A 26638-nucleotide genomic window follows, 5' to 3' on the forward strand; every position below is an offset into this window, starting at 1 on the left:
TTATTAAAGTTGCTAAATTTTCCATGTCTGTTTTCTATTATGTATACCATTTATAGACAGATTTGACTATGAAGAACTGACCAGTACCTCAGAGTGAAAATGTCCTTATTCCTTGTCACCTCTCATGCTGTCTTTCAAATAACCTGCTACGTCAGGTGCAATTAAGAGTTTATAGTGGAATGACATATCCTCATTAAATTTAAACTCTCTACCTCTAAAAGTTTGAATTTTTTTTTTGAATTGTGAGTGTGTTGATTTTGATACTATTTGCAATGTGCTGTGTGCATGTATATATGGGTGTTTGTGAAAATCACATCTTTTAAATTTATATAAAGCTTGTTAAATGTGCATTTTGTAAATTTTTGATAGATACTTGCTTCCTGTAGCACAGTGATATTTGAGGGTGGGGAAGAGGTCCCATCCATTGTCTTATCTTCAAATTGGTGAAAAAATCATATTTTAGTTCAAAGCTGTTCAAGTAAGTCCTTGCTCCGTTTTCCCACCCTGTCTTCAGTGATATTATTTGGAGTCAGCAATCAATGGATTCCATCCCTCTGAGACTTGCTTAACCTACAGCCGCTGATATAATACAGGCAAGAGCTTGTTACTTTATCTGAATTGTCCATCGCTACCTTAATGAGTGAAATGGTTAAGTAGAGGAGGGGGCGAGTCTTAAGGAATGTGTGTACCATTTGAGCTGAATATTTCAGTGTATGTAGAGAGAGGGAGGGTGAGAGAGAAATCCACTTACATCACTAGAACTGCATTGAGTGTGAGCCTGGCAGGTTAAGAGACAGACTACAGTGTCTTGCTTTCTGCAGGAAGCAGCAATGCCGTTTGTTTCCTAAGAGGAATTTTTTATTTAGAAAAGGAAGCTTTCTCTCTACCCAGGAAATGGCTTTCCTTGTGCGTTGCTATGCCAACTGCCTGCAGCCATGGTCCTCCAAAGTAAGCACAATAATGTAATTATATTGGTGTATTGCATTCAGACTCATGATTCTCGAGATTGTGTGTGTGCATGTGCTGTGTTTCTGTTAGTGACTCTCTTGCTAGCAGTCATGCTTGTGTTGAGTGTGAGGGACAGACATCATTAAATTAAATGTCCATCAGTGTCATGCTGCTAAGATTAATTGTGCAAACTTGGTTAGTGGAGTGGGACAGAGATCACTGGTCACCACTCTGTCAGCATCATTAGCAGCTAGGGAGGAGGTCCCGATTCACATGCTCTGCCCTGATTTTTTCTTTCTTTCTTTTCCTTTTTTCTTTTTTTCCTGGTTGGAGGGGTCCGTATGTGTGATTGCAAATGAAACAAGAGTATTAACAATGCTTGGCTGAATGCTAGAGACTGGTTCTCATACCACCCTGACTAATATAATTCTGTATTAAGCCTTTTTGAGGGGAGTCTGTGTGCAGTCAGCCATTTTAGCTTTTTTTTTTTTTTTCTTCTTTTCTTTTGCTTCTTGTTCTTCAATCTCAGAAATGATCTTGTTCTCTTGGAAGACTGAGAGCTGTATAAGGTTTCCTCAGTCTTGTCACAGCCTAAGATGGTTAGAGTTTCAGTGTTATAAAAATGGAGACGAACACCGTTGTTCGGATTCCTTTTCTGGTCTACAAGTGTGAGGGGTTTTTTAAGCTTACCAGTAGTGACACTTTAAGCTGCAGCTTGGTTTCCTCCTCCTCTTTTTTTTTCCCCCTTTTTTCTTTTTTCTTTTAATTTAATGCTGTAGAGGGTGACTTGCCATCCATGAGAGATTGGTACATGATGTGTAAATTCAGTTCAGCATATGTTTCTTCATTATGAAACCACTAGCAATCCCAGCTAACCATGGAGTTATGGGCCAGCAGGAGAAACATTCAGTAAGTATCGCAAATGCTGCTTGTGCTTCATCAGCACGTCATAGAGAATTGCTTTAAAATGGGAATTATTGCTGCTTCTGTTGAGGGAAAAGAGGTCTTTTAGAGGGTGTGATAGTCTACTTGGAGGCGGGAGGGTAAGTTATGACTGGCTTGCGCTTCTAATTTTGTTGTGATTTTTAAAAATTTTTAACAAGACCAACAATTCATTTAAGGGAAAATTTTGGACAGCCGATTTTTATCGTCAGAAACTAGCACTTGACAATTCAGGTTTGACTTAATACTCAAACAGTTTTTTTAAGAATGTTTTTTATAGTTGAATTTAATGAGAGATCATGGAAAGGGTTATTGGGAACAGGCGTCTGTGGTAAGGAATTCACATGTAGGTTTGAGGGAGGGCGGGAGAGCTTTGGGTATTGATTTGGTAATAAAACGTTTGGTTAGTGGGACTCATCTGACTTCTTAACATGCATTAATAGGTGATAAAAACAGAGGATAATTTTTTTAATGCCACAAGTATTGCTGCTTTCTAATTGATCCCATGAGTCAGCTATGCATTTGTCATGCCGAAATCCCACAGGCAGCTACTGCTGTTTGTAGGAAACACTCTTCTATGGCTAACACCAAGCCTGAGCCGCCTGTTTCAGGAATGGGGGTTCTCACGGTGCTACTTTTATGTCACCATGTTGGAGTTTCCTGCCGTCACACTGATTCATGTGGTTTATCTCTCTACGTTTTTTAAAATTCCCCAAATAAAAATGTATAAATTTAAGCGCTTATACAGGAGTCTAAGTATTTTTTAAATTGCCTGTTTTTACACCCTATTATATAGCAAGCGTTCTATTAGGGTATAGGAATTATCTTCTGTGTGTTCTTAAAAGGATAAGGTGTTAAAATTGTGAAAATTGAGAAAAATCGCTAAGGCTTTATAGAGAGGAGGCCATGAATTAGGAATATTTAGCTGCTTAGGCTTATGAGTGTAGTTTGGTTTTGATAAATTAAATCCAAGAAATTTTCTTAGATGAAGTGACCCTTATGGCACTATCTCACTTTTCCAGTGAACCGCAGGATGTTCTTAGGGCAGTATCTGAGGTGGAAGCGTGCTATGATGCTGTGGGTAGAGCCCGGCCCCTTCATAATGAGGTCCTAGTGGTACCTCACTAATTAAATCTCTTCAGGTCAGATCCAGGAAAAGACCGGTCTTCTACTCACTTACTTTCAGTAATAGAAAAGGTTGTTATAGAAGAGTTCCACTTTTGATTTTATTAGCAGGGCCTTTGAAATTAAACTCCTCTGTAGTCATGGTTTCTCCAGGTAAAAGTGAGACTATTACTTAAGACTACTTCAGGAGCCTTAGAAGGAAAGTTTAAACTACAGGTTCCTTGTCTACCTTTTTCACATATCCTTTCTCAAAATGGAGGGAGGGAGTATTTAGATTAATAATATAATTTTAGTGAATGAATAAAATTGTTAAAATTATTTGCTAATGGTGGTGGGGGAAGTATTACTAGATTTGTGACAACAAGAGCAGTTGGGATACCACCGAATAGTGCGTAAGCTACAGTACCTAGTATACTGTTCTGTATCATATTTGTTTCCTGACAAGTGCTTTATGTATATATTTTACTGAAATTTAGGGTAATGCTATAACAAAAGTAACCATAGCCATAAAATAGCCTTAAATCAAGCAATCTCTAAAAAAAATGTAAGTGGTATGTCCATGATACTTTTACAAACTGAAGGACTGGGATTGGCCATCCCAGAGCACCACGTGTGGCAGCGCCGGCCTGTGGCGTCAAGATCTTGCCGTGTACTCATGGATGAGTTTTTGGTTATCTAGACTTTGCTGTGTAATGAGCAGGCTTTCAGATTTTAATGATTTACGAGGAGTTGAATAGGAGCATAATCACTCTGGCTCTCATCTAACAGGTGACTCAGTAAACTGTTGAGCAAAAATGAGTGAGAATGCCCCTCTTCTGACTTGTGAGGCTTTATAAGACTGATGTCAGAGCTAATTTTAAATGAGGAAAATTTAGTAAATTGACAAAGACTTCTGTTTTTGCTTCTACAAAAGGTTGCAGCTTTTTATGTGGCTTTGCTTTTTTGACAATAGAAGTGAGCAAGAAACTAAAAAAGCAAAAACGTTAAATTGGGTGCTTTTAAAAGAGCTGTGATTGGGCACCAGTAGTAAACTCACTTATTCTGCTTTTTTCAGATCTTATGGGCTCCTATTCTTTATTTCTGGCTATTTCAGTACATTTTCTCAGTTGCTGGCACATAGTAGGTACACAATAAATGCTGTTGAATTTCTCATTTAATTTTATTTTTGAATCAATGAAGTTTCATTTAACCCTCTAAACTAGTGAATTTCATATATTTTATTACATCTCCTCCCCACCCCAGCTCTATATAGTCAGTTGATAACACTGGGATGAATACCTGTATGTCACCAAAAATGTCCCAGCCTGGGCTGTATGTATTCTAGTCATCTAGTGCTTTCAGTTAGTCTTCAGAGAAATCTTCTAGTTTTGTGAATTTTGAAAATAAAATACATTTTAAAAATACGATAAAACTGTACTTTCTAAAAGAGTACTGTTGAGCACGAGTTGTACTGACTGTGGATAGATATTTCATGAAAAGAAGTTTTCTAACCTCAGTAAATTGGGGAAACCTTTAGGATGGCATTACGGGTGTCATTACTCTGTTTACCAACTGTTTTTTTTTAACCTGCCTCTCCCCTATTTGCCTGCCGCAGGTTATCTAATGGGAAGGGTGTTCCTTGAGCGTTTTTTTGAAAATTCTGCATTCTAGGATGACTTTGAATCCTTGCAGATTTTAAAATGAATTGCTTAAAATCAACCAGCTTGATATTGTAAAACTGATAATCCCTTTTCCAGTTGGGCATTTTTCTAGGAATTACTGGAATATGTAGTGGGCTGTACTTAAAAATAGATGAAACCTCAGTCATGATTGAATAATAATTTTAAAAAGTGGTGTACCTAAGAAAACACTTTACTTAAATGTATGGACTAAGTCACAGTAGCTGTCCTTTATTGAGCACTTACTGTATGACAGGCACCGTATATTATCTGGCTTAATTATTATAGCAACCTTCTAAAAAAAGATGTATTGTCACCCTTTTAGAGATAATGAAACTGAAGCTTAGCAGGGTAAAAAATATTTTTTTCCAATATCTAGTAAGTGGTGGAGCCATCATTGGAAGCCAGGTTTGTCTGGTTTCATAGCCCTGCTTCAGCCACAGACCTATACTACTTCTCCTTATGTAGCCAAATTTAGACTACATTAGATGTGTAGACTGCATAATTATGAGAGCTGGTATTAATCAGTGCAATCCATTACCTGAAAAAAATGCTTGCTTTTCTCCTGCTACTCTTTCCTGGTGTGTGTGACATTACAAGCACTGTTAATGTAAAGAGCAACAGTATCGCAATCAAAATTATTGTATAAAACTTTCATAAAAGTAGTTTTATAAAGCTGTTTATTGCTATGTACAATTTTGATGTTTCCTTGAAACTTGAATTGGGATGATCAGGAATAGATGCCATTTAGCACACTTCCTTCCTGTTTCTGTTTTTCTGTTTGGCCTTATCACACACATACCTTTTTTTGTTTTGCTGCTTAACTCTTTAAACATAACCTTTGCACCTCAACTTCCACTGTTCTGTTTGTAGCTTGTGACAGCCCATCTTTGGCCACTTGTGCTCCATTGGAAGCACTGAGTCTGGCTCTTTCGTCTACCCTGTTTGTGCTTTAATGAGGTCTGCATCTGTCATGGAACCCAACTAGAATTCATGATCTCTTCTCTGAAGTCCATACTGGTCATGGCTTGTTTGTAGCCATAAATATGAATTTCATTATGTCATTAGCTTCTTAACCAAGAAGGAAATTAATGGAGCCTAACCATATGTCTAAATTCCTGTTGGGTCACTAAGGCCCTCACTAATTGACATTCTCTTCTTTATGAACATATTTTTCCCCCAATCATGACTTTTTTATTTAGGACAAGATGATCTGATTACAGACCCTTCAGATTCATTTTCTTTTCTCATTTCTCAACATGCAGTGCTCTTTTCTTGACTTTCACTTGCTCCTTGTCTCTCATGTTCATCTCTGCTTTCTCTGAATATTGATTGGCACCTAACATGCAATGCTTAATTTTATTTATTCTTCTAACCGGTGCTTGTAATTGGTTTGGTATTTATAGTTCGATGAGAGATCATATCTTGAATGAATTCTCTCCCTGCCTTGTACCATGTATTAGGGATAGAGTTGGAATTCAGAATTGTTAACTGTTAAAAGTACAGTATATAGAGAGAAGAATAACAGGAAGTAAGTATAGGTTAGAAGAATGACATGTGAGGGTCCAAGGCAGGAAGATATAGGAGCATGTGAGGAATCAGAAGGTTAGGAAAATCAATGAAGTGTCATTGTTGGAATGGATTATATTAGAGAGTAGGTCAAAACAGGTGATGGAGAGGAGGATTTTAGGATACCTGATAAATAGTGACTATAATTTGAAGATCCAGCAAAGGAGTGTAACCTCGTTATCTTCTCCACCTCCCAAAGTATGTTTCCCCATCTATAACCAGAATATATTTAAGAAAACTCAATTTTTAAGAAATTGTTTTTTTTCCTACCCTGACAATTTGACCTTGTCTGTAAACACTGGGTAGAGTATCTTTAATATAATTTGATTGATGCATTTTCCTTAGCAATGTAGAAAATAGCACTGATTAATTATAGATGTTAGGTTATGTGTCTTTTGAGTTAAGACTCCACCTTTTCTTTATCTGATCTTTTTTTTTTTTTTTCATCTATTATGACAGATACATTTCCTGAGATGAAATAAACTCATCTCTTGGGGAGGTTTTTCACTGTGCTAGCTCACAAAGAGGCCTGAGAGGGAGCAATATCCTATTGTTTTATTCAAGGACAAGGTCATCTTGCCTTGGAATTGGGCCAAGAAACCCTAGCAACAAATAATAGATCTTTTTACTCTGTTAGAAGTGAAGAAATCTATTTTAGAAACTTGCAGTGTATTGCATACGCTACTTATATGTGTGAGATTGAGAAAAGTTCTGTCCCCTTGTGGAATATATTAAAGAAAAACTCTTACCTTTAGTCAAGAGAAGAACCATACTTCCCATCCTTGCTTTTAAATATTGTTTAATAATTTACTAGTGATCCATTTAAAATTAGACTTATAAAAATTAAATCAATTAAGATTAGTGAAAAAATGGTCATGTCACTATAAATATCCCTGAAACTTCTTCAGTCCATTTCCTTGATTTTATGTCTGACAACAGTCTTAATATTTTATCCAGGTAATCTGTTTAAGAATTCCTCCAGAGTGATCATTTGGTTTTCTTCATTTTCCTGTATTAATAATAGTCATGTAAAATTATTTTTATTTAATTTAAATCCCTGATGAAGTACGCTTTAATGCTTACTTTATGTACTTAGTAAAAAGAAAAAGTTACTACTGTCACATCTGTAGCAGTTTTTTGTAAACTTTGAAAAACTTTGCCTATTTAGAACAAATAACCAGCTTATCATTATCCACATATTTTATTTAGATTATGGTTTGGTTATGAGCTTTTTTTTTTTAAGAGATTTTTTTTTGAACTTTATTTTTTTTTTATAATAAATTTATTTTTTTATTGGTGTTCAATTTTTTTAAGAGATTTTAAAAACAAAAGAACATGAATGCCTGGATGTATATAGAGATTTGTGTGTGTGCACGTGCGCGTGTGTGTTTTAAATGAAAGTTTATAAATGTGTCCTCTAGGTCCCTGTTACTTTCCTGTTCTAGGATCTTTGCTCTCTTTACCTCCTTATTTTTCTTCATCGTTAAGAAATTAAATTTATTTTTGAAGACCTGACATATGCTTGTATTTCCATTTACAGTATTAAAATGCCAGTGCTATTAGTACTGACATAGGAGTTATACAGGACTGGTTAAATACTGAGCCCATATTCTGGGAACATAGATAAGAAATGTGTACGAAAGCATATAAGAGAACATAAATATACATTTATACTCTAAAGCTCATAAAGAAGTGATATAACAGATTACACTAAAAAAAAAACAACACGTCCCTCTATGTTGTGCATCATACAGATCGTCCTTTTAAGCTCTTGATCCCTGCCCTTGCCTTTCTGTTAGTATAGAAACACTTTCACAACATAGAACTAGTCAGTTGTCAACCACTGCCATTTCTTCTTATTAATTGAACCTGTAGCATAGGCTTCTTATGTTAGTTTTGTTGTGTATATATAGTGTTGTGTGTGTGTGTGTGTGTGTGTATATATATATATATATATATATATATAGTATGTGTATATGACATATAATAATTGTTCTTAATTAGTCTACGATATGGGTCATATCTGCATAACTTACCAGTCAACCCCTGATCTCTGTTTCCTTTGTATGTTAAGTCATTATATAAATATTCCCCATGCACTTCGAATCTTTTCATTCCTTGTCAGTACACAGATCACACTGCATGCTCATTCCTTATAAAGGCTGTTCTCAGAGATATCTTAGTAATGGATTAACCTTATATTTGTTGATTGAAAAAGTAATAGTCTAGGGACACTTCGGTGGCTCAGCGGTTGAGTGCCTGCCTTTGGCCCAGGGCATGATCCTGGAGTCCTGGGATCAAGTCCCACTTCAGGCTCCCTGCATGGAGCCTGCTTCTCCCTCTGCCTATGCCTCGGCCTCTCTGTCTCTCTCTGTGTCTCTCATGAATAAATAAATAAAATCTTTAAAAAGAAAAAATAATAGTCTGAAAACATCTTGCAGATTAATGTACATATTTTTTTTTGTGAACTCTAGAGAAGTACATTATTGGTTTATATATTGACTTGATTATAAAATGAAATATATATATATATATTTATGAGTGTATTTCATGCATATATGTTTGTGTTAACACAATAATATAGTTAACCCATAATCTCATTTCCAATTTACATATATAGAAAAAGCTAGAATTTAACATTCTGCATGGTTTATTTTATTGGTAAAAGCTAACTTTAGGGAACTTAAAAAATAGAGATTATGATAGGAATATCTTATAATGAATTATTTCCAGTAGGTCAACTTTTCACTAAGTTTAAATGCTAGTAAAGAACTTCATGACTTTCATAATGAAAGAAGACAAACCTGCCTGTAAAAAAAAAAAAAAAAAGGCCATAGAATTGTAATCTTGATTGCCTCTCTTCTAGAGAAACAGAATGGGTTCAACTAGACATTTCTATTCTCTGAACTATTTTGAATAAATATGAAAGCACTTTTTTTTCCCTCAGAAAATCAGAAAAAAATTAGAGTTAGTGGGAATATTGTGATGTGCAGTTTTTCTGGGTTTTATTGAACGGAGAAGTGCATAGCACTTTTACTATTAGTGAAAAAGAAGATTGCTTGGGGCTATTAATAAGGATTGAGAAGAATTCACTGAACATGTAGTGGCTGGGCAAGGGGCGGGGGGGCCAGGGGACGTGGGCAGAATTTGAGTGATGAGTACAATTTACAACCTAGGTTTCCAGTGATTGAGATGTGAAAGCTGAAATTAACTTTTTCTTTATGGCTAATTAATCTCTTATTTACTTTTTTTTAAATACCCTTTTCTTCATAATAAGTGGCAATTAAAAATAGGCATTTTATGTTTGTATTATATTAATCTATAAAGTTTCCTATTCCTTGTTTGAATTAATTCTATTTATGGAAACAATCAAATGTCAAAATTATACTAGTTTAGAGATAACATTCACCTAAAAATAAAAATAAAGTTATTTTAGAAGGGGTACCCCCTGAATAGGTAAACTAATTTTTGATGCTTGCTTGCTTTGTGCTATTGTTTTTCCGGTGGCACTTTAACCTGTGGCTTGTCTGCATTATTAGTTTTGTGCAAAACTTACCATTTAAAAAAACACATAACTTACATATTCTTTTAAAAGAAAGCAGGTAAAGACAAGGACAGAAAAAGAATCACAGGTTTACTAGTCAGATAAAACTATTGGTAACATTTTAATACATATCTTCGTATTACAGACATGTTTGTATTATACCATAGTATAAAATCTGTAATAGTATAGTATTTGTTCTAGATTTTCCTTCCCCCCAAAATATATGTAGAAAAATGTATTTGAGGACAACTGATTTAAGAGACACTTTAATTATTATGAGACTTCTAAGCTGCTTTGTCTACTTTACAGTTTTAAAGTTTGCAACATATTATATATTGCTATACAACATACTATGTATTATATATAATTTACATTTTGAGGGAAAAGTTATTTAAGAGCTTCTTTAGTTAGTGTTAGGATTCCATCTCATATGGAAAAAAATGCAACGTGATTTTAATAAAGTTTACTGTATTCATATCATTGTGTTTTTCTTGAAATTTGTGACAAACTGTAAGATACTGGAAGTCAATATTAAAATGTCTAAAGAAAAAAGAAGTGAAAAAAAAAAAGAAAAAAGAAGTGAGCTTTCAAATGGCTTAGCTAAAGAAAATATGTAAATACCTGTGACAACATTCTTGTCCTCTTCCCTTTCCATTGTGCATCATGGCTTTTATCATTGAAACCTTTTGTGTTCTTTTTTTTTTTTTAATTTAAAGATTTTATTTATTTAATTTATGAGAGACCCAGAGAGAGAGGCAGAGATGTAGACAGAGGGAGAAGCGGGCTCCCTAATGTGGGACTCCAACCCAGGACCCCTAGATCACACCCTGAGCCGAAGGTAGACGCTCAACCACTGAACCACCTAGGTGCCCCCCTTTCATGTTCCTTTTAGTTGGGCATATTCCTGGATTTCTTTACCCTTCATTATCCTGTTTTCTTATTGTCTCCGTGAAAAAAAATTAGCAACTTAGTATAAATAAGATTTAAAGCCTGCGTGTTGAAGAACAAATATCCAAAAGTTGACAGTAGTGATATTAAATGAAAACTTACTTTGCCCTAGAAAAAGAGATATGGATAAAGTTAAATGTCTCTCAGGCTTTTTTCTTAGAGCAAGACTTCTTAAGCTCTCTCTTTGAAGAAGAGAATATAGATTGTAGTTCTCAAGTAATAGAAGTGTTTTCAGCATTAACTGAATAAAATGTCAAAATAAGAAAACTGAATGTTTTCTTGTGGGTTTTTATCCAGATTTCTCAAAAAGAGATTAAAAAATATGGTTTGAAAACTTTGTGTCTGGCTGCCTATATTTAAATGCTTGGGTGAGCAGTACTGACAAAAAATACATAGGAGTGCACAAGCAGGAATGTCATGTATAATTTGAGTAGTCTACAAAGAAGGAAATAAGACTTGAGCTGTGCCACAAATAAGGTCAAGAGATAAGCAAGATGTGAAGAAAAGAGGAAATGGGTGGAATTTTTGCAAGGCAAACAGAATGAGCTAAAAGCACTGAATCAAGTGTTCGTGTATAGTCAGGGAACAGTGATATAGATCAGCTTGGCTGAGGTGGAGGGGCAGCTGGAGGTGTACAGGCTGATGAGAGAGAACCCTTTGAATGTCAGGTCGAAGAGTTTTGGGCCAGTGCTGTAGATTGAGGAAATAATTAGAAAGCCATTAACAGTAGAATATAGTGAAAAGTGTAATGTGGCAGGGTACCACCTGGGATTGTAGTGTTCATGAGTTTCTGAAGTACAAGCTTTGCTTTAGGTCTTTCTTGAGGGTAGCTAGTAGTCAAAGCATTTCTATCAATCTGGACATAGTTGACTAATCCTTTCTTCTAATTATATTAGGTGAGCAGGTGGGATGGATCAAGAATTCCCTAGGACTATTTTCTTTAAAAATTTGTGTGTATTTTAATGAAAATGTAATTTTTCATCACATCTAAGACACCACTGACTAACTCATCTTTTTTTAAATAACCCAGTATTTTCTTTTCATTGATTTTAGGATGGATCTCAATTTCAAAACTGTTAAAATAAAAAAGAAATTGTATATCTTAGAATCAGTGAAATATGATATTAGCATAATACTTAGTATAATTGTGTTTACATTTGTATATTACAATAATAGTGTACATATAGTTGTGGAACTAGATACATAAAATCACTGGTTTTAGGAAAATGTGTTCTGTATTTGGTTTTGGTTATTTGTAAGACTGCACTTCTGTCTTAGAGTTGCTCACAGAAGAGCAGCAGGAGAGGCATCTGTTGACGTGTGCATTAGTGTTATGTATGGGGCCCAGTGGAGGAATATACAAGGGGCAGCAGGAGCCCACCAGGTGAATATGAATAGATTTAAAGAATAAGGGCATTTCAGGCAGACAGATTTTGAAGGTTTTAAGCAGCAGGTCAGAATCATATGATAGAAGAACTTAGAAGCCCGAGATGAAATGAGGTTGAAGATGCCCTGCTCCCATAATGGTTTCTATGTTGTAATCTTGTAATTGATAGGATGCTATCTTTTATATCTAAAGGAAACTAAATCCTGAAATATATTAAAAATAACCATCCTAGCGATCTACAGGAGCTTAGAACTTAGCTATGAATGGGAGAAGGGAGATCTCACTTAGGTTTCTAGGAATAGTTTCACTTTCTATCTATAAAAATAACCCAGTTGGGGAAATAATTTGTACATGAAATAATGAAAACACTAACCAGTTGTAACCTTTGTGAAGGAAGTTACACAGAGAGAAGGCATTAGTAAGAACTGTAGCCTAGTGGGTAGAGGAGGGCTCCAGAGCCAGGAACTTGGATTTCTATTCTGGCTTCACCACTCACTAGCTATGTGAGTCTAGCTAATTTGTTTAGCTTCCCTCTTACACCAATTTCATTTGTAAAATGGAGATGGTATGGTTGTGTGAAGATTAAACAAGATAAAACCTATAAAGTGCTTAGAGCAATGAATGGCCCATAATAAGCACAGTTCCTATGTTTTTTTTGACAATGGCCGTTTATCCTTCATTATGCAGGAGGTAAGGAAAATTAAATCTGTCATGCAAGTGGATCAGAGACTATGTGTTAGGTTTTCTCTTTGCTTGGATGACATGTCTTAATGTTGATTCACTTTTCTTCCTCTGCAGTTCCATACTCAGCAAGCAATCTTCTGTTCACTAATCTAGTATTAGAGTAAAAAGTAACAGTCATAATGTCATTAGCTAAAAGTAAGGCTTCCTATGTTCTAGGCAATGGTCGAAACTCTGTTCATATATTATCTCATTTAATCCTCACAACCATGCAAGTATATTGTCTTCTTTTATAACTCAAAGAAATCAAGGCATAGAGAAGTCAAGTAACTTTTCCAAAGTGATACAGCTAATACAAGTGCAGCCAGTGGAAGTCTTTTCATGTACAGGTGTGCATACATATGCATGCACATGTGCACACACACACACACACACACACACCTGTGCACATGAAGATCTATTTTTGGAAGCTGCATGAGGGCACTAAACTTGGCTTCTAGTACTTTGTTGCAAGGATGGCCCAATTCCTTGTTTTCTATGTATCCTGTAGATTATAATTCTCATCAGAAAGTTGGAGAACAGTTTGTTTCTTCCCCCTACATTAAGACTTTCTCTAGTGTAAGTTTTAAAGGGATTTCATACAGATATGTAGTCATTACCATCCCTACCATAAAATATAGAGTAACTTTACCTTGATCTTGAAGGAAATAAAAGAAATGTATTTTATTCCCCTTGAACTGTGGCTAGAATTATAAGAGTGTAATTTTGTATTGAAGAATTTCTCTAACTCTTTACGTGGAAGTTTTCTATTGTTAATTCAACCTTTTTTGGGTCCCCACACATATCTGAGATTTCCCATCCGTATGGTCCTTCAGAGGTCTTTCATATTACCCTATATTTTTATACATAAGAATGCTGGGTTTTTTTACTTATTGTTTGGGTGATGTTTGCCCTCTTAATTTGTTTCTAGTGAGACAAGTAATTTATAAGGAGCTAATTTTAGCATTTAGCCAAATGAGATAGTTTTTTCAGCCACACAGATTTAGCAACATTGTCTTAGCCATTTAAAATATAGATAAATGAATCATAGGTCCATCTTTGTCACAATTTTGACATATCTTTAATCTCCATTCCTATAACACATATTCTTGAGACTGTGCAATGTAATACACCTCTTAGAAAGCTGTGTGAAAATATACTTTAACCTGGCCACAACAGTGACCCGAGTGAGATCCAATGATTATGGACTCCATTGCTCCATTGCGTTAAGAAGTCTTTTCTTGGCAGTGCTAATGGCCCTAGGTTCAGTCTCCATTTTCGTTTAAATAGGATGGTGGGTGGGGCATTGTAGCAGGCAGGATTAGAGAACATCCGTCAAGGTGTTGTATGTATGTATCAAGAACTGCCTCTGGATATACATTATTTCTTTTCTCTGTTTTGTTTGCTCCCCTAAGTACTATCCAAAGATGCCGTAGAAGAAGGTATTGCCTTCAATTGGTTTATAATAAACTTAATGGGTAGCTTTGAGTGTTACCCTGAACCTGAGGCCAAACAGGATGCATACTGAAATGTCATAGTGTAGCAAAGCTCACTAACAGCTCTCATTGCATATCGTTTTCCCATACCTAATGGGTATTTATAGCAAAATACCTATTTCAGCTGTGAACCTTTTCCCATAGTTCCCATAGAACTATTCCAAGTAGGTTTTTATGTAGCTGAACATAAAATGCTTTATGTACAAGGACCTTGCTTTGAGTCCTTGTTCTGATGCTTACTAGCTGCACACTGTTAAGCAAGTCATTTAACTTCTTGAAGTTTCTGTTTTCTCATTTCGAAGTGAAGATCATGATGCCAATACTGGTCTCTCTCAACCTTGTTATGAAGATTATTAATGATTATAGTAATAATTACTATTATTTTACTAAGTACATATATTATTTTCTTCATCAAAATAATACTAGGAGTGAAGTAAGAATCTGCGTTATTGGTGAAAAACTTGAGGCTTAAAAAAATATAAAAAGTTAATATTTTCAGAATCAGACTCGAAAGCCTCTGTCAGTTATTGATGTTAGATTATAATGCTCTAAAATCATTTGTATGTGGGTTGGAACCCTACCTTTTCTTAGTAGCTAGCTGTGTGGCATTAGGCAGATTAGTTAAATGTTCTGAACCATTTTTCCTAGTCTGTAAAGTGCTCTTAATGATGCCTACTTCATAGGTTTTTTGTCAAGATTACATATGTGGCACAGGGTCTGGCATCTAGTGGCATCCATGAGTTTGATTCCTACTTTTCCAGCCAGAAAATTTCCCTTTTCTTGGTTTTTAAATAGAATGTTGACAGTGATGCAGAGATTTATCTTTCTTTATCTTGTTTTAAGTTCATAGAACATGAGTCTCTGTTGGACATCTTAGATCGATTATGATTTGCTTTAAGATCCTCCATTAACTACTTTTTACAGATGGGAACTGGTTTTCAAAATAGCTCATAAAAGATCATAGTTGCTATGAAAAATTCCTGTTAAATTTTCCCTACTTTAAAATTTTTCCCCACTTATTAAGTGATTTTGTGCAAGTGGAGCTGCTTAGTAAGACCTGTCTTTGTAGTCATTTCGTGTGTGTGTGTGTGTGTGTGTGTGTGTGTGTTTGCAAGGAGGTATTTTTAGATAGTTTAGCTGAACAGCAATCTGACGTCTTTAGAGGAGACATCAGTTCATTATGTGGATACAAATTCTATGCTTTCAGCTTTTATACACCAAGTCTTAATTTAAATCTGTTCTTCTTGCCTTTTCTAACGAAAGAGACTATATCATGGTATGTATTCTATTCCTTCCTAAGGTTGGCCTTTCTAGTTAACCTTTGCTTAGAGAAATGATCAAGGTAGAAATGCCTTTATTTTGCTCACAACTTAATATAGATAGAAGCATGGAATTTTGGGTCATATTTAAATATGCTATTATACATTATGCTACACAGTGTTTTTCTATTGTGATGTGATTCAGGGGATTTAAAATAGTCATTATGGGGCTCATAAATGCTGCTTTATTATAAGAACAATTTAAAGGCCGGGATGTGGGAGTTCTATACCTCTTAACTGTACATATTGCTTTTCGGTTAAAAAAAAAAAAAAAAAAAAAAAAAAACCTTTTGCTTTTTGAAAGATAATTTAATGCTAAGCATGTAAGAGGGACATGGTTATTTGCTTTCTTGTTGCTCTAAACACAGTGTTATATATATATATTAAGTTACGATAATGTCTTCTTTTGCCTGGTTCTTTTCATCTTTTTTAAAATTCTGGGAAAAGAAGCTCTTAACAGCTTAAGCAAATTAATATTTGTTGTTTGTGACCCTTGTTCTCACAAAAGCGTGCCTTTGATTAATAATGTACATAGAACTTATATATTTGTTTTTCTAATTTTACTACAGCTAATTTTGGGAAAGTATTTATATAGAAGTTCAAATGATTTTTAAAATTAATTTTCAAATATATATTCTTTATTCATTTTCCAAAATTCAAAATTTGTATTTACTTCATGTCAAAATGACAAAGCCTGAGTGAAAACTTTTGTTATTCTTTCAGACATGTTATCTGCATGGTGTGAAGCTTCTAGGATTTAAAGCATGGTTTTTAATTTTTAATTGAGTTATTTGATAATGTGTGAACCAACCAGGATTTTAGTACTATTTTGATTATTGCAGTGGAATTCCTCATGTTTTACCTTATTTTGTAAACATGAAGCTTTATCATAGAGAGATGAGTTTCCAAACCTAAAGAAAGATACGTTCTTGGAGAGCCAGGTTAATAATGACATTTGTCTGAAGATATGGAGAGGTTTCGTTCTTCAAGAAAAAAAGCAGTAAGTAACATATATTAGTAGGGTCAGACATGACATTTTTGTGGTATGAAAACCAGAGAGAGGAAATCCTAAAGCCTTTAAAAAAAAACAAAAACCAAAAAACAACCTTTCTTGTTCTTAAAAATTAGTGGTGTTATGTAACCACTTAAGAATTTAGCTGAAGCCTGATATTAAGTGACTCACATTCCTAGCTTCTTAATGATGCTTCTTTACTGTGAAATTCAAGCAGTTGCCAGATTTTTAAGTCATGAGTTCATTCTCCCCCCACCCCCAATTTGCATGCAATAAAAATTGACAATCTGTGCCAAAGAAGGTGTTAACACTGAAATTCTTATATGCTAAATGCAACATATTTTATGTTAGGCTGTTTCTCAGTGAAATCATCCATATTTCAATTTAAGAAAAGTGACCAACTTTAGGCTAAAGTTTCTTTACTGAAAAGTAGTAAAACAGCTCCTAAATCTGGCTTTATTGGATCTTTCTCCTAATTCCCTTTGCCCCTCTGCCAGAAAAGCCATCGCTCTTTCAGAGTTGTTTTCCCCAGATCAACCAAGGAAGGTACCTGCTTTCTTCTAACACAGTAATATACTAACCATGTCAACTAAACATGCTCTCAGGTAAGCCAAGGGTTTTCTTGTTTCACCACTCACTGACTTAAAGGGAGATTCTTATATAATAAGCTTGTACAAATAGAGCTGAAGAACCCTTAAGACTTGTGAAATTGAACACTTCAAGAATTTTTTTTTATAAAGGTACCTGGTGACTGGGGAGGATTTAGGTTGGACATATGAAGGATGGTGTTAATCCTTGCTCCCCCATTCCCACTCCACCACCACGCACACTCACACACAGACACAATCGAGCAGGTATCTGCTCTGAGATGAGCAAAGCAGTGTCCTCATGAGGATATGCAGTATCTGACTTGTCAGATATTCATTCAAATCGATGTCCCATCCCCCTTTTCCTGAATTAAAGATGATTAAATATTTTTTTGTTATTGTTGTTCCATTCACGTCAGAATCTCTCACAATTTTGAAGCACAATTAAGTGGAATGTATAGAATTCTTGGCAATTGTGTATTTTTCACTTTTCCCCTCGGTTACTCACTTTGGGATAAAGATGTCTTAATTCACTCCCTCTGCGGTGACCTAAAATTATTTTCACCTCCTTTACTTTTCATTTCTTATTCCCCAGTTTTCCACAGTTGGTAGAATGCATTAGAATAAGCCTTGTTTGGTTATATATGAAGATAGGCATCTATCTAGTTTGATATGAAGATATCTAGTTTGTAAGCGAGGGAGAATAACATGTCACACCATGGCCTTCAAGGGAAGAGGATACACAAAGGAAATCAGAGATTGTATCTGATTTGCTTAATGTGTTTTGTTATTGGTATCTTTGTTACTATTTAGTTTTTCTTGATTCTGATCTTTAAATGAGTTCTCTTAAGATGTAAAAGAAAGGAAATTTCTATCTCAGGAGGTCTGTTAATCCTGAAAGCATTTAAAGAACAAACTTTACTTACAAAGGCTCATTAATTCAAATGACAAACGTCTAATTCATATCTCAACTGAACTTTTATTAGGTTTATACATTTGGAGGAGGCACTAGGTATTTTGCAAGTTCTTTAAAAGATTCTATGAGTAAAATTCTAAATATTTAAGGTAACTTTACTTTAAAATATAAATGAATTCCTATTTTTCATTCCTGTGAGCTACTTTTTAAATTTTTTGCTAGTGTGTATCTTACACTTTTATATTAATGGCTTAGATCAAAAGGGAAAGAAAATGGGACCTTGTATCTCTTGTTACCCTACCTGTTTATTGATTTCAAGAATCTTTATCCTATCGCAGTCAAAATATCCTCTTCCTCACCCTTATGATTATCTTGATCATTTGTTATTTATATATGTATTAACATGTAAACACTTAATGAGCAGCTAAAAAGTTTTACAAAATTTTGCCCCCAAAACCAGACACCCATTTGTTGATTATAATAAAATTCAAGACTATGTATTCAATTACCCACTGGATATATTGATGTAGATGTGTCAACTCAGATTTGACATGGCCAAAATATAACCCCTGAATGCTCTCCCAACCACCACCAAAAAAAAAAACCTAACCAACCAACTAATCAAGTAGGCAACAAACACCTGTGGTTCTCCAGTTTTCCTCAGCTCATCATCTTTGGCATTACCGCCTATTAAGACATTGAAGCCCTAACACTACAAATTACCTTTGGTTCTTCACATTGCCCCAAACTCATTATTCTTCATAAAATCCTGCCTTTTCTACCTTTTAATCATGAAGTCATGTTTTTACTCTCCTCCATTACTGTTCCAGTTGACTCCCACTGTTGCGTTTGAGTCTTGCCATTTTCACATAGATAGATGCCTGATTTATCTTATAAACTATGAACCAGATCATGTCATTTCTCTTAAAACTCTTTAGTAACTCCCTATTGCACCTGGAATAAAATCTATACTCCCTACAAAGCTGTGTATGAGCCAGCTGAGGCTTGCTCTGCTCTCATCTTGTTCTACTTTCCTTATCTTCTCCACTTCAGCTGCCTTGATCTTCCTTTTGTTCATTTAACAGACCAAGCCATAGAGTCTTTCCGCCAGTTGTTTCTTTTGCTTGAATTCCATTTCCTGTGATCTTAATGTGGCCGCTCCTTGACTCTCAGATCTCGGCCATTTTATAAGTATTTATCAATTGTATAAGAGATTAATTAACAAGAAGTACAAAAATGCAGATATAGGCAAATGTTATTAAGTTCAGAATCAGTGGATAATTATTTTACCTTGGGAAGATTTTTTTTTTCCCCATGGCTGGATAAACTTAGATGAAACTGAATAGGGTATAAAGACCGAAGACAGTAATGAGCCAGCATACATTAACACCCCCAGTATTTATATTAGCAATACTAGTGATAAATAAAGATTAACATTGTTAACTATGAGAATTTTGTTATACTAAATCATGTAGTTTAACATTTATGCGAAATATGGACATAAATATTCACCTAAGCAGCAAAAAATTTCTGATATAAACTATTTAGGAATTTTGGATGATAAGAAGTTTGAAACATACTATTCATAAGCAATATTAATATGGATTATATTGAAGATTAAACTTTTGAAGGACTTCAGTATAATTCAATGCCAAAAACCAGGTAAAAGGTACTTGCTTGTGTCCTTACATGTAACAACTTCAACCATTTAGCATTATGAAAGTCATAATTTTCTGAGAGCAGTCATTTTTTAAAGATCCATATATCATAGAATTGAGATTAAAATTAATCGTACATTATTTTTGGTTTATACAAACATAATACATCATTAATAATGAATTCCGAATTATTTTTTCCTTTTAGTATTTTTGCATGCTTTAGAATATTTGTTTTAAAATATTAATGTTACAGTTTTATATTATAGAAAATTTGAAAAGTATTCAAATTAATTTTTTCTATATTGCATAAAAGTATGATCTGGATTCTAGTGTTAGCAGTGCCATGCTAATTCACCTTCTTGGTTGTCAGTTCCCACAACTATGAAATGAGATTATGTTAAATGAACCCTTAAAATCTCCCCAGGTCTGTCACTGTACTTTGATACACAACCTTGCATTTGTATAATGCTTTATATTACTAGAATTCGTTCACATTCTTTCATTCTCACAGCTCTCTTGTGAGTTGGGCAGGACAGACCTTGTTATGTCTGTTCTACACTGGTAAGGAAATTGAGTTTCAAGGAATTTAAGTGATTTTCTTGAATCACACAGACAGCTTGGAACTAGCCATGTATTCTTTATATACTATCATATGATAAACTATGACCTCCTAATGTGAGTCTCTGGTTAGGTGCTTTGTCAAAATAAGTATTCATTTTATTAGGATATTTAATAAATTATTACTGCAATAACTTGAATATTTTTTACAATCTGATTCCTTGTTCCTTGGAAATCTGTTCAGGCACCCACATAACTTATAGAAGGTCAGAACTAATTACTAAAGTATTGTAGCAACCAGTGGCACATAACTCATTGCCTTTATGGTACTTTAGATAGATTTTTATCTTTTAAAGAAGTTAAACAGTTGATTACAGAGACCCCTCCAAGTATCATCAAGTGAGGTGTCAAAAGGCCATTTTTTGTTTGCCACCACCTAGGTGGCATGCCTCACTGTGTCCTGATTTGTCTCTCCACTCCCATTCCAACCTCTTATAACCCAGTCTCCCTCCACCACCCTACCAAGGATGATCTTATGAAATATAACTGGATCTTGTTAATTGCCTATTTACAAATCCCAGCGTCTTCCCATTGGCCTTAAAAAGCCCTCTTGTTAGAAGGAATAATTCCTTCTCTTTTGACCTCATTTGTCCCACTCTCCTCCCTCAAGCAATCTCACTTTCTCCCATCCAGTCACTGTAGACTTCTGTTTCTTGAACATTTACTTGCTCTTCCCACCTTACAGCCTCTGGCCTTCATGTCTCCTCCACCAGTAAAGCTCTCCCCCATCCTTATTGGGCTTGATCCTTTGTGTTCGTTCATTCATTCATCATTCATTCATTCATTCATTCATTCATTCATTCATTCATTCATCACTCATCTCAAATGCCATTTTCTCAGAGCATCCTTTCCAGGCTGTCCAATCTAAAATAGTCCCCTGAAAATAAAATAAAAAATAAAATAGCCTCCCTGTTCCCAACCAGTACCATCCATTACATCACCCTACTTTTTTAGTATTCTCTTATGGTACTTGCTGATCTCTAAAATTGTTTTGTTTATTGTTACTTTCCTTGCTGTTCCACCCTCAAGCCCCTCCTGCCTCTAGAAATGTATATTCCAGGGAGCAGGGTCTTTGCCAATCCCAGTCATTGCCATATAACTAGGTCCAATAGCAATGCCTGGTTCATTGAAGCAAGTCAGTAAATACTTGCAAAATAACTGAGTAATGAATGAGCCTCACGATTCTAAAGTAGAGTTCCAACACTCTTCATCTGCCAGGCTCCTCTTTTGGAATCTATACAGATAGAAAGTCAAAATTTTTTTAGCCCTGAAGCTTTTGTCCTTAACTTTTTTGTCCCAAATTCTAGGAAATCCAAACTAAATATATTGCTTAACTAGTTACTGTCCACCTAGGCTTAGTCTAATTCCATCCCTCTTCTGTTCCTCATCTTTTTGTTTTATTCTGGTGATCCAACATAGAATCGCTGGTAGTAAGGGGTGACTGTGGAATTGGGAAGGGAGAGAATGTTGGCAACAGACGGTCCTGGTTCAGTGTCTCAGCCACAGTGTCTTCAGCTCTCCACCAGAGTTAATAGTTTGGCAATTCGCGCATGTGTTAAGTACTGATTGCAGTAGTTTAAGCACTTGGAAGCAAGGAAAAGAGTAATGACAACAGCAGACTTGTTCCCTTTTGAACTCACCTAGAGAATTAGGTCAGCAGCTATTGTAAAGAATGGTTAAGTTCTATGGCAGGTGACATTCTCGGTGTCACAGGAGCATCTTAGAACTTCTCACCTCCACGAAGGAGAGTGCAGAGAATTAGGCAGCCTGGGAGTGAGTGTTCTAGGAGGAGAGAACAGTGAAGACCCAGGAGAAAGATACAGAGTCTGCCTCTTGAATGATCGTAAGTAGCTTTAGAGATCTAGTACAGAGAGACTCAGGGGCACCCTAGAAGCTAGTGGGGGCCATGATTCAGGGTGTGAACACTTTACTGAAGGTGAAGGAAGTCCACTAGAAGATTTGTGGCAGGGGATTGGGAAGATCAGGTGTGTATTTTTCTGTTGTCTTGTAAAAGTTTACTCTTGCTGCAGCATGGAGAAGAGATGGAAAGTGGGGGGAGACGACTTGCAAGCAGCAGGAGAGAACAGTGGTGGTGTGGGGGCATTCGAGGGAAGTGGGATGGTATTTGTATTTATTTATATATTTATTTAAGTAATCTCTATACCCAACATGAGGCTCAAACTCATGACCCCAAGATCAAGAGGCACATGCTCTTCCAGCTGAGCTGCCCAGGTGCCCCTGGGATAGTATTTGTAGCTCGCCTGTCACGGTGTTGTCACTGGGAGCCTGGCTCATTTTCTAAGTTCACGTTCTTGCTGAAGGTGAATTGCGGCTATGTAACTTCCAGATTATGAAAAGTTAAACTGTTTACATCTAAAGACATTTTCAGTTTATTAAGAGCTTGTATGTGTGTGCGTACACGCATACACACATGCGCTGACATCACAGATGATCTTAACGCAGTCTTAAGATTCCCTAAGTGTACCTCAATTAATGCTCTTCTATTTTCCTGATTTAAACTTGGGATAATAAATTAATAGGCATACACATACACGCTTAACAGGAAAGTTTAGAGAAAGTAATTGAAGTTTGAGGAAAGTAAAAGCTTAATGGACTGATATAGTACTAACTGTTGGTGTTAATTTAGGAAGAATGTGCTTTCTAAGAGAGTCGCTCAATTGATTATGTAAATAAATCTTTGCAGATGACTGAGAAGGTCATGAAAAATGGTGGAGCATTGACAGAAGTGAGGGTATTAGGAAGGAGTCTCCTTATGAGGTAATGTGTGTTTCACTGTGTCTTAGTAATTCGAACTATTCATCTGATGCTACGGTGTCTAAGGTTTACTAGTCCAAACAAAGGGGGGAAAAAAGGAAGGATGAAGGAGAAAGAAAAATCTGTTCAACTCCTTTCAATTTATGCAGTATGTGTTTCTGCTGACCCTGGGCAATGAGTAATGCACCACGAATGTTTAGTCAGTTCTCCCATAATGCCCTCCAGACAGAGCTAAAGCAATGAAATTATCTGGTGTGCCAGGGTTGACACATAGAGCCCTTGACAATAAACATTAAATTAAATGTCTTGGCATGGAAGTCCTTGGAAATAAATGCTGAAATGAATATCTTTATCTTTTGAAGTAAAAGAGAAAAAGTGATACACTAGACACATAAAATTAATACCTACTATTTTTGTTAGTAACTTAAGAGGGATAACATGTAATTATTTTTTGATTTAAAGATTATTGTCTAGCTGAGTTGTAATACTCATCACTAGCAAAGTAGCAGTTGTGGTGGTAGTATTTGAATGAAATCTTGAAATGAACCAGTAGAGGTAGGATCCTAGATGTCAATTAAAATCAAAGTACTTTCCTGTGTGTGTGTGTGTGTATGTGTGTGTCTCACATTACTGGGGTGGGATTTTTCAGTAAATTAAGTTATATAGCCAGTGTACCCATAAAGGATAACTTAGAATAGACACAGCTTCACAGTTGAGTCACATTACCTGTGGTGTATCCATCAAGATGAGCTACGATGCTCTTGTTTCCTGACGGCCTCTTGACACAAGCTGTAATAAACATCTTTTTCTGTTTAAGTCATGTGAAATTCTCATAAATATTTATCAAAAAAGTAATATATATTCACATTAGAAACTTTAGAAAAATGTTTTAAATTCATGATGTGTACATTGTGAATGCTCAGAACCCTCCAGTGGGTTCCATGTCGCTCAGGATAAAATCCAAAATCATTATCATAGCTTTCCTACACGGTTTCAGCATAGAATCTCTCTCTGTACTAATTCCCTCTGGTCTTCTCAGAGCTTTTACTAACCTTCTGTCTATTTCTCAAACATACGAAGGCCACCCTTGCCTTTGCGTTTTGCTCTCGAAGTCCTTGTATGTGAAATGCCTGTTTCCCCGTTGTGTATCTACAGGGTTCAGGCATGTGCTCCATCAAGGTCTTTGTTATCTTAGCAGTGAGACCTTCCGTCCTCTACCTCCTGTATCCTACTTTATTAGTTTTCAATTTACTTAACTCTGGTTGGTATATTCTTATGTGTTTGATGGTCATTCCCCTGACCTCAGTTTCCTACTACCACACACAAATGCCAGGATGTAAAGTCTATGGAATCGAGGGTTTTTGAGGCTATCTGAGCTTCTTCCTAGGGAAATAAAAGTGCGTTCTTATTTTTCAAAGATTACAACATAAATTTTAATAGAACTATTTTTTTTCTCAAGCAGTCAATCTATTCAGTGAATCTTTGAGTACTCAAATCAATTGACTATAAGTAGGTGGGTTCTAGGCTTAATTTTCCATCTAACTTAGCAGTATTTTTTGAGGACAAGTATATTTCCATCATATATATATATATATATATATATATATATATATATATGTGTGTGTGTGTGTATATACACATATATATGCTGTAATTATTTTTTATGTAATTATATATATATATATATATATATAGTCAAATGGTGTAATTAGAACTGTCCATTTAAGAAATAAGGTGAAAGTATACAAAATAATTTTCTCATCTTAGTATCACATCTTAGATCTTTCCAGGCTATCCTGTGACTCTTCATCATATCAATCTCTCTCTTTTTTAGTTTTTATTCAAATTCCAGCTGGTTATCATACAGTGAAGTATTAGTTTTAGATGTATAACACCTGTGATTCAACACTTCCATAAAACACCTGAGGCTCATCACAGCAAGTGCACTCCTTAATCCTCATCACCTGTTTCACCCACCTCCCCTCTGGTGACCATCAGTTTGTTCTGTATCTTAAGAGTCTGTTTCTTGGTTTGCCTCTCTTTTTTTTCCCCATAATTGTTTGTTTGTTTTTAAGATTTCATTTATTTATTTGAGAGACAGAGCACGTGAACATGAGCGGGGGTTGGGGGCGTGTGTGTGGAGGAGAGGGAGAAGAGCAGAGGGAGAAGGAGAAGCAGACTCTACCTGCTGAGCAGGGAGCTTGACATGGGGCTCGATCCTAGGACTTCAGGATCATGAGCTGAGCAGAAAGCAGACACTTAACTGCTTAACCAACTGAGCCATCCAGTAGCCCCATTTGTTTTGTTTCTTAAATTCCACATGTGTCTGAAATCATATAGTATTTGTCTTTCTCTGACTTATTTCACTTAGCATAATACATCATTCACATTTAATCTTTGTTAAATGCAGCAGTTACCACTATTTGACAGTTTTCTTCATTATTTATTATTTGTCTCCACCCACTAGCTGTAAGATCCATGAGAGCTGGGAGTTTATCTTTCCTACTCCATTATCTAGAAAACCTGGAATAGTGCCTGGTATACTAGCATGAAGTGGGTTTTCAATAAATGTGTTTGAATAGGTAGAGGAACTCTAATGTTTATTTTATCCAAATTAGACATAGTACTGTGAGGTCAAGATATTATCAGAGCCCTACTTACTTCTTCTTAAGCAATTTAGAATTTCATTGTGAAACATTTTTCACAAATAGATCTCACTTTGTGTTTGTATGAGTTATGATATGTGTTAAGACAGTGTATTTATAGGAGTTATTTATTTGAGCTAATGATAATGTATTTATGAGTTAAGATAATGCTGTCCATTGTACCAAACAAAACATAATGATTCAAACACAGTAGAAGTTTATTTCTCTTTTGCATAAAATCTAAAGCAAGTACTCTTGATTACTTAGTGGTTGGTTCCCTTCTAAGCAGTGTTTCAAGGATCCAGTCCCTCTGTTTTTGGCTCATCTAACCTTCAAAACCAAGCTTCTGTTGTCTTCCAGCAGAGACTATTTTGCTGCAAGGGAAGAGGTCATGACAGGTCTTAAGGCAGATTTTTATAAGTGAGGTGTGGAAATGGCATATGTCACTGGTGTTTGTCAGCTTGAACTCACTTGTGTGGGCACATACATCACTATAAGGGAGGTTCGGAAATGTCTAGCTCTGTTTCCCAGAACAGAGGATACCGATAAATAACTAGCCAGTCTCTGACATTTTATGTTATTTTGTTACATAGAAACCTTAGTACCATTGCACTTGGACGTATGGTAGCTTTAATGATCTTTAAAGAGTTAAAGATTACTTGTAGGTTAAAGTTTTTAATTCTGTGTGAGATTTTCTCCCCAAACCAACTGTTTATTTTTGTTCAAAAAGAAGGCAGCTTAGGGTTCTCCATAGATCCCCCTAGGAATCTT

At 35.5% G+C, this 26638-nt stretch overlaps 1 protein-coding gene across 13 annotated transcripts in view; it reads left to right on the forward strand.

Moving 5' to 3' along the window:
- The window catches only part of RAPGEF2 (Rap guanine nucleotide exchange factor 2), a 241904-nt gene that overhangs the window by 152118 nt on the left and 63148 nt on the right, over window positions 1-26638 (forward strand). For 2 of the 13 annotated variants that reach the window (XM_038559132.1, XM_038559133.1), the window contains exon 1: window positions 1798-1857. The exons of 10 other annotated variants lie outside the window; for them this stretch is intronic. In XM_038559132.1, the coding sequence (XP_038415060.1) occupies window positions 1798-1857 (60 nt within the window). Of the gene's footprint in view, window positions 1-1610; window positions 1858-26638 lie in introns of those variants that run through there. One more of the 13 variants, XM_038559131.1, reaches the window with a different exon arrangement.

The sequence above is a fragment of the Canis lupus genome, chromosome 15 (assembly GCF_011100685.1).
Source record: "Canis lupus familiaris isolate Mischka breed German Shepherd chromosome 15, alternate assembly UU_Cfam_GSD_1.0, whole genome shotgun sequence".
NCBI classification, from domain to species: Eukaryota; Metazoa; Chordata; class Mammalia; order Carnivora; family Canidae; genus Canis; species Canis lupus.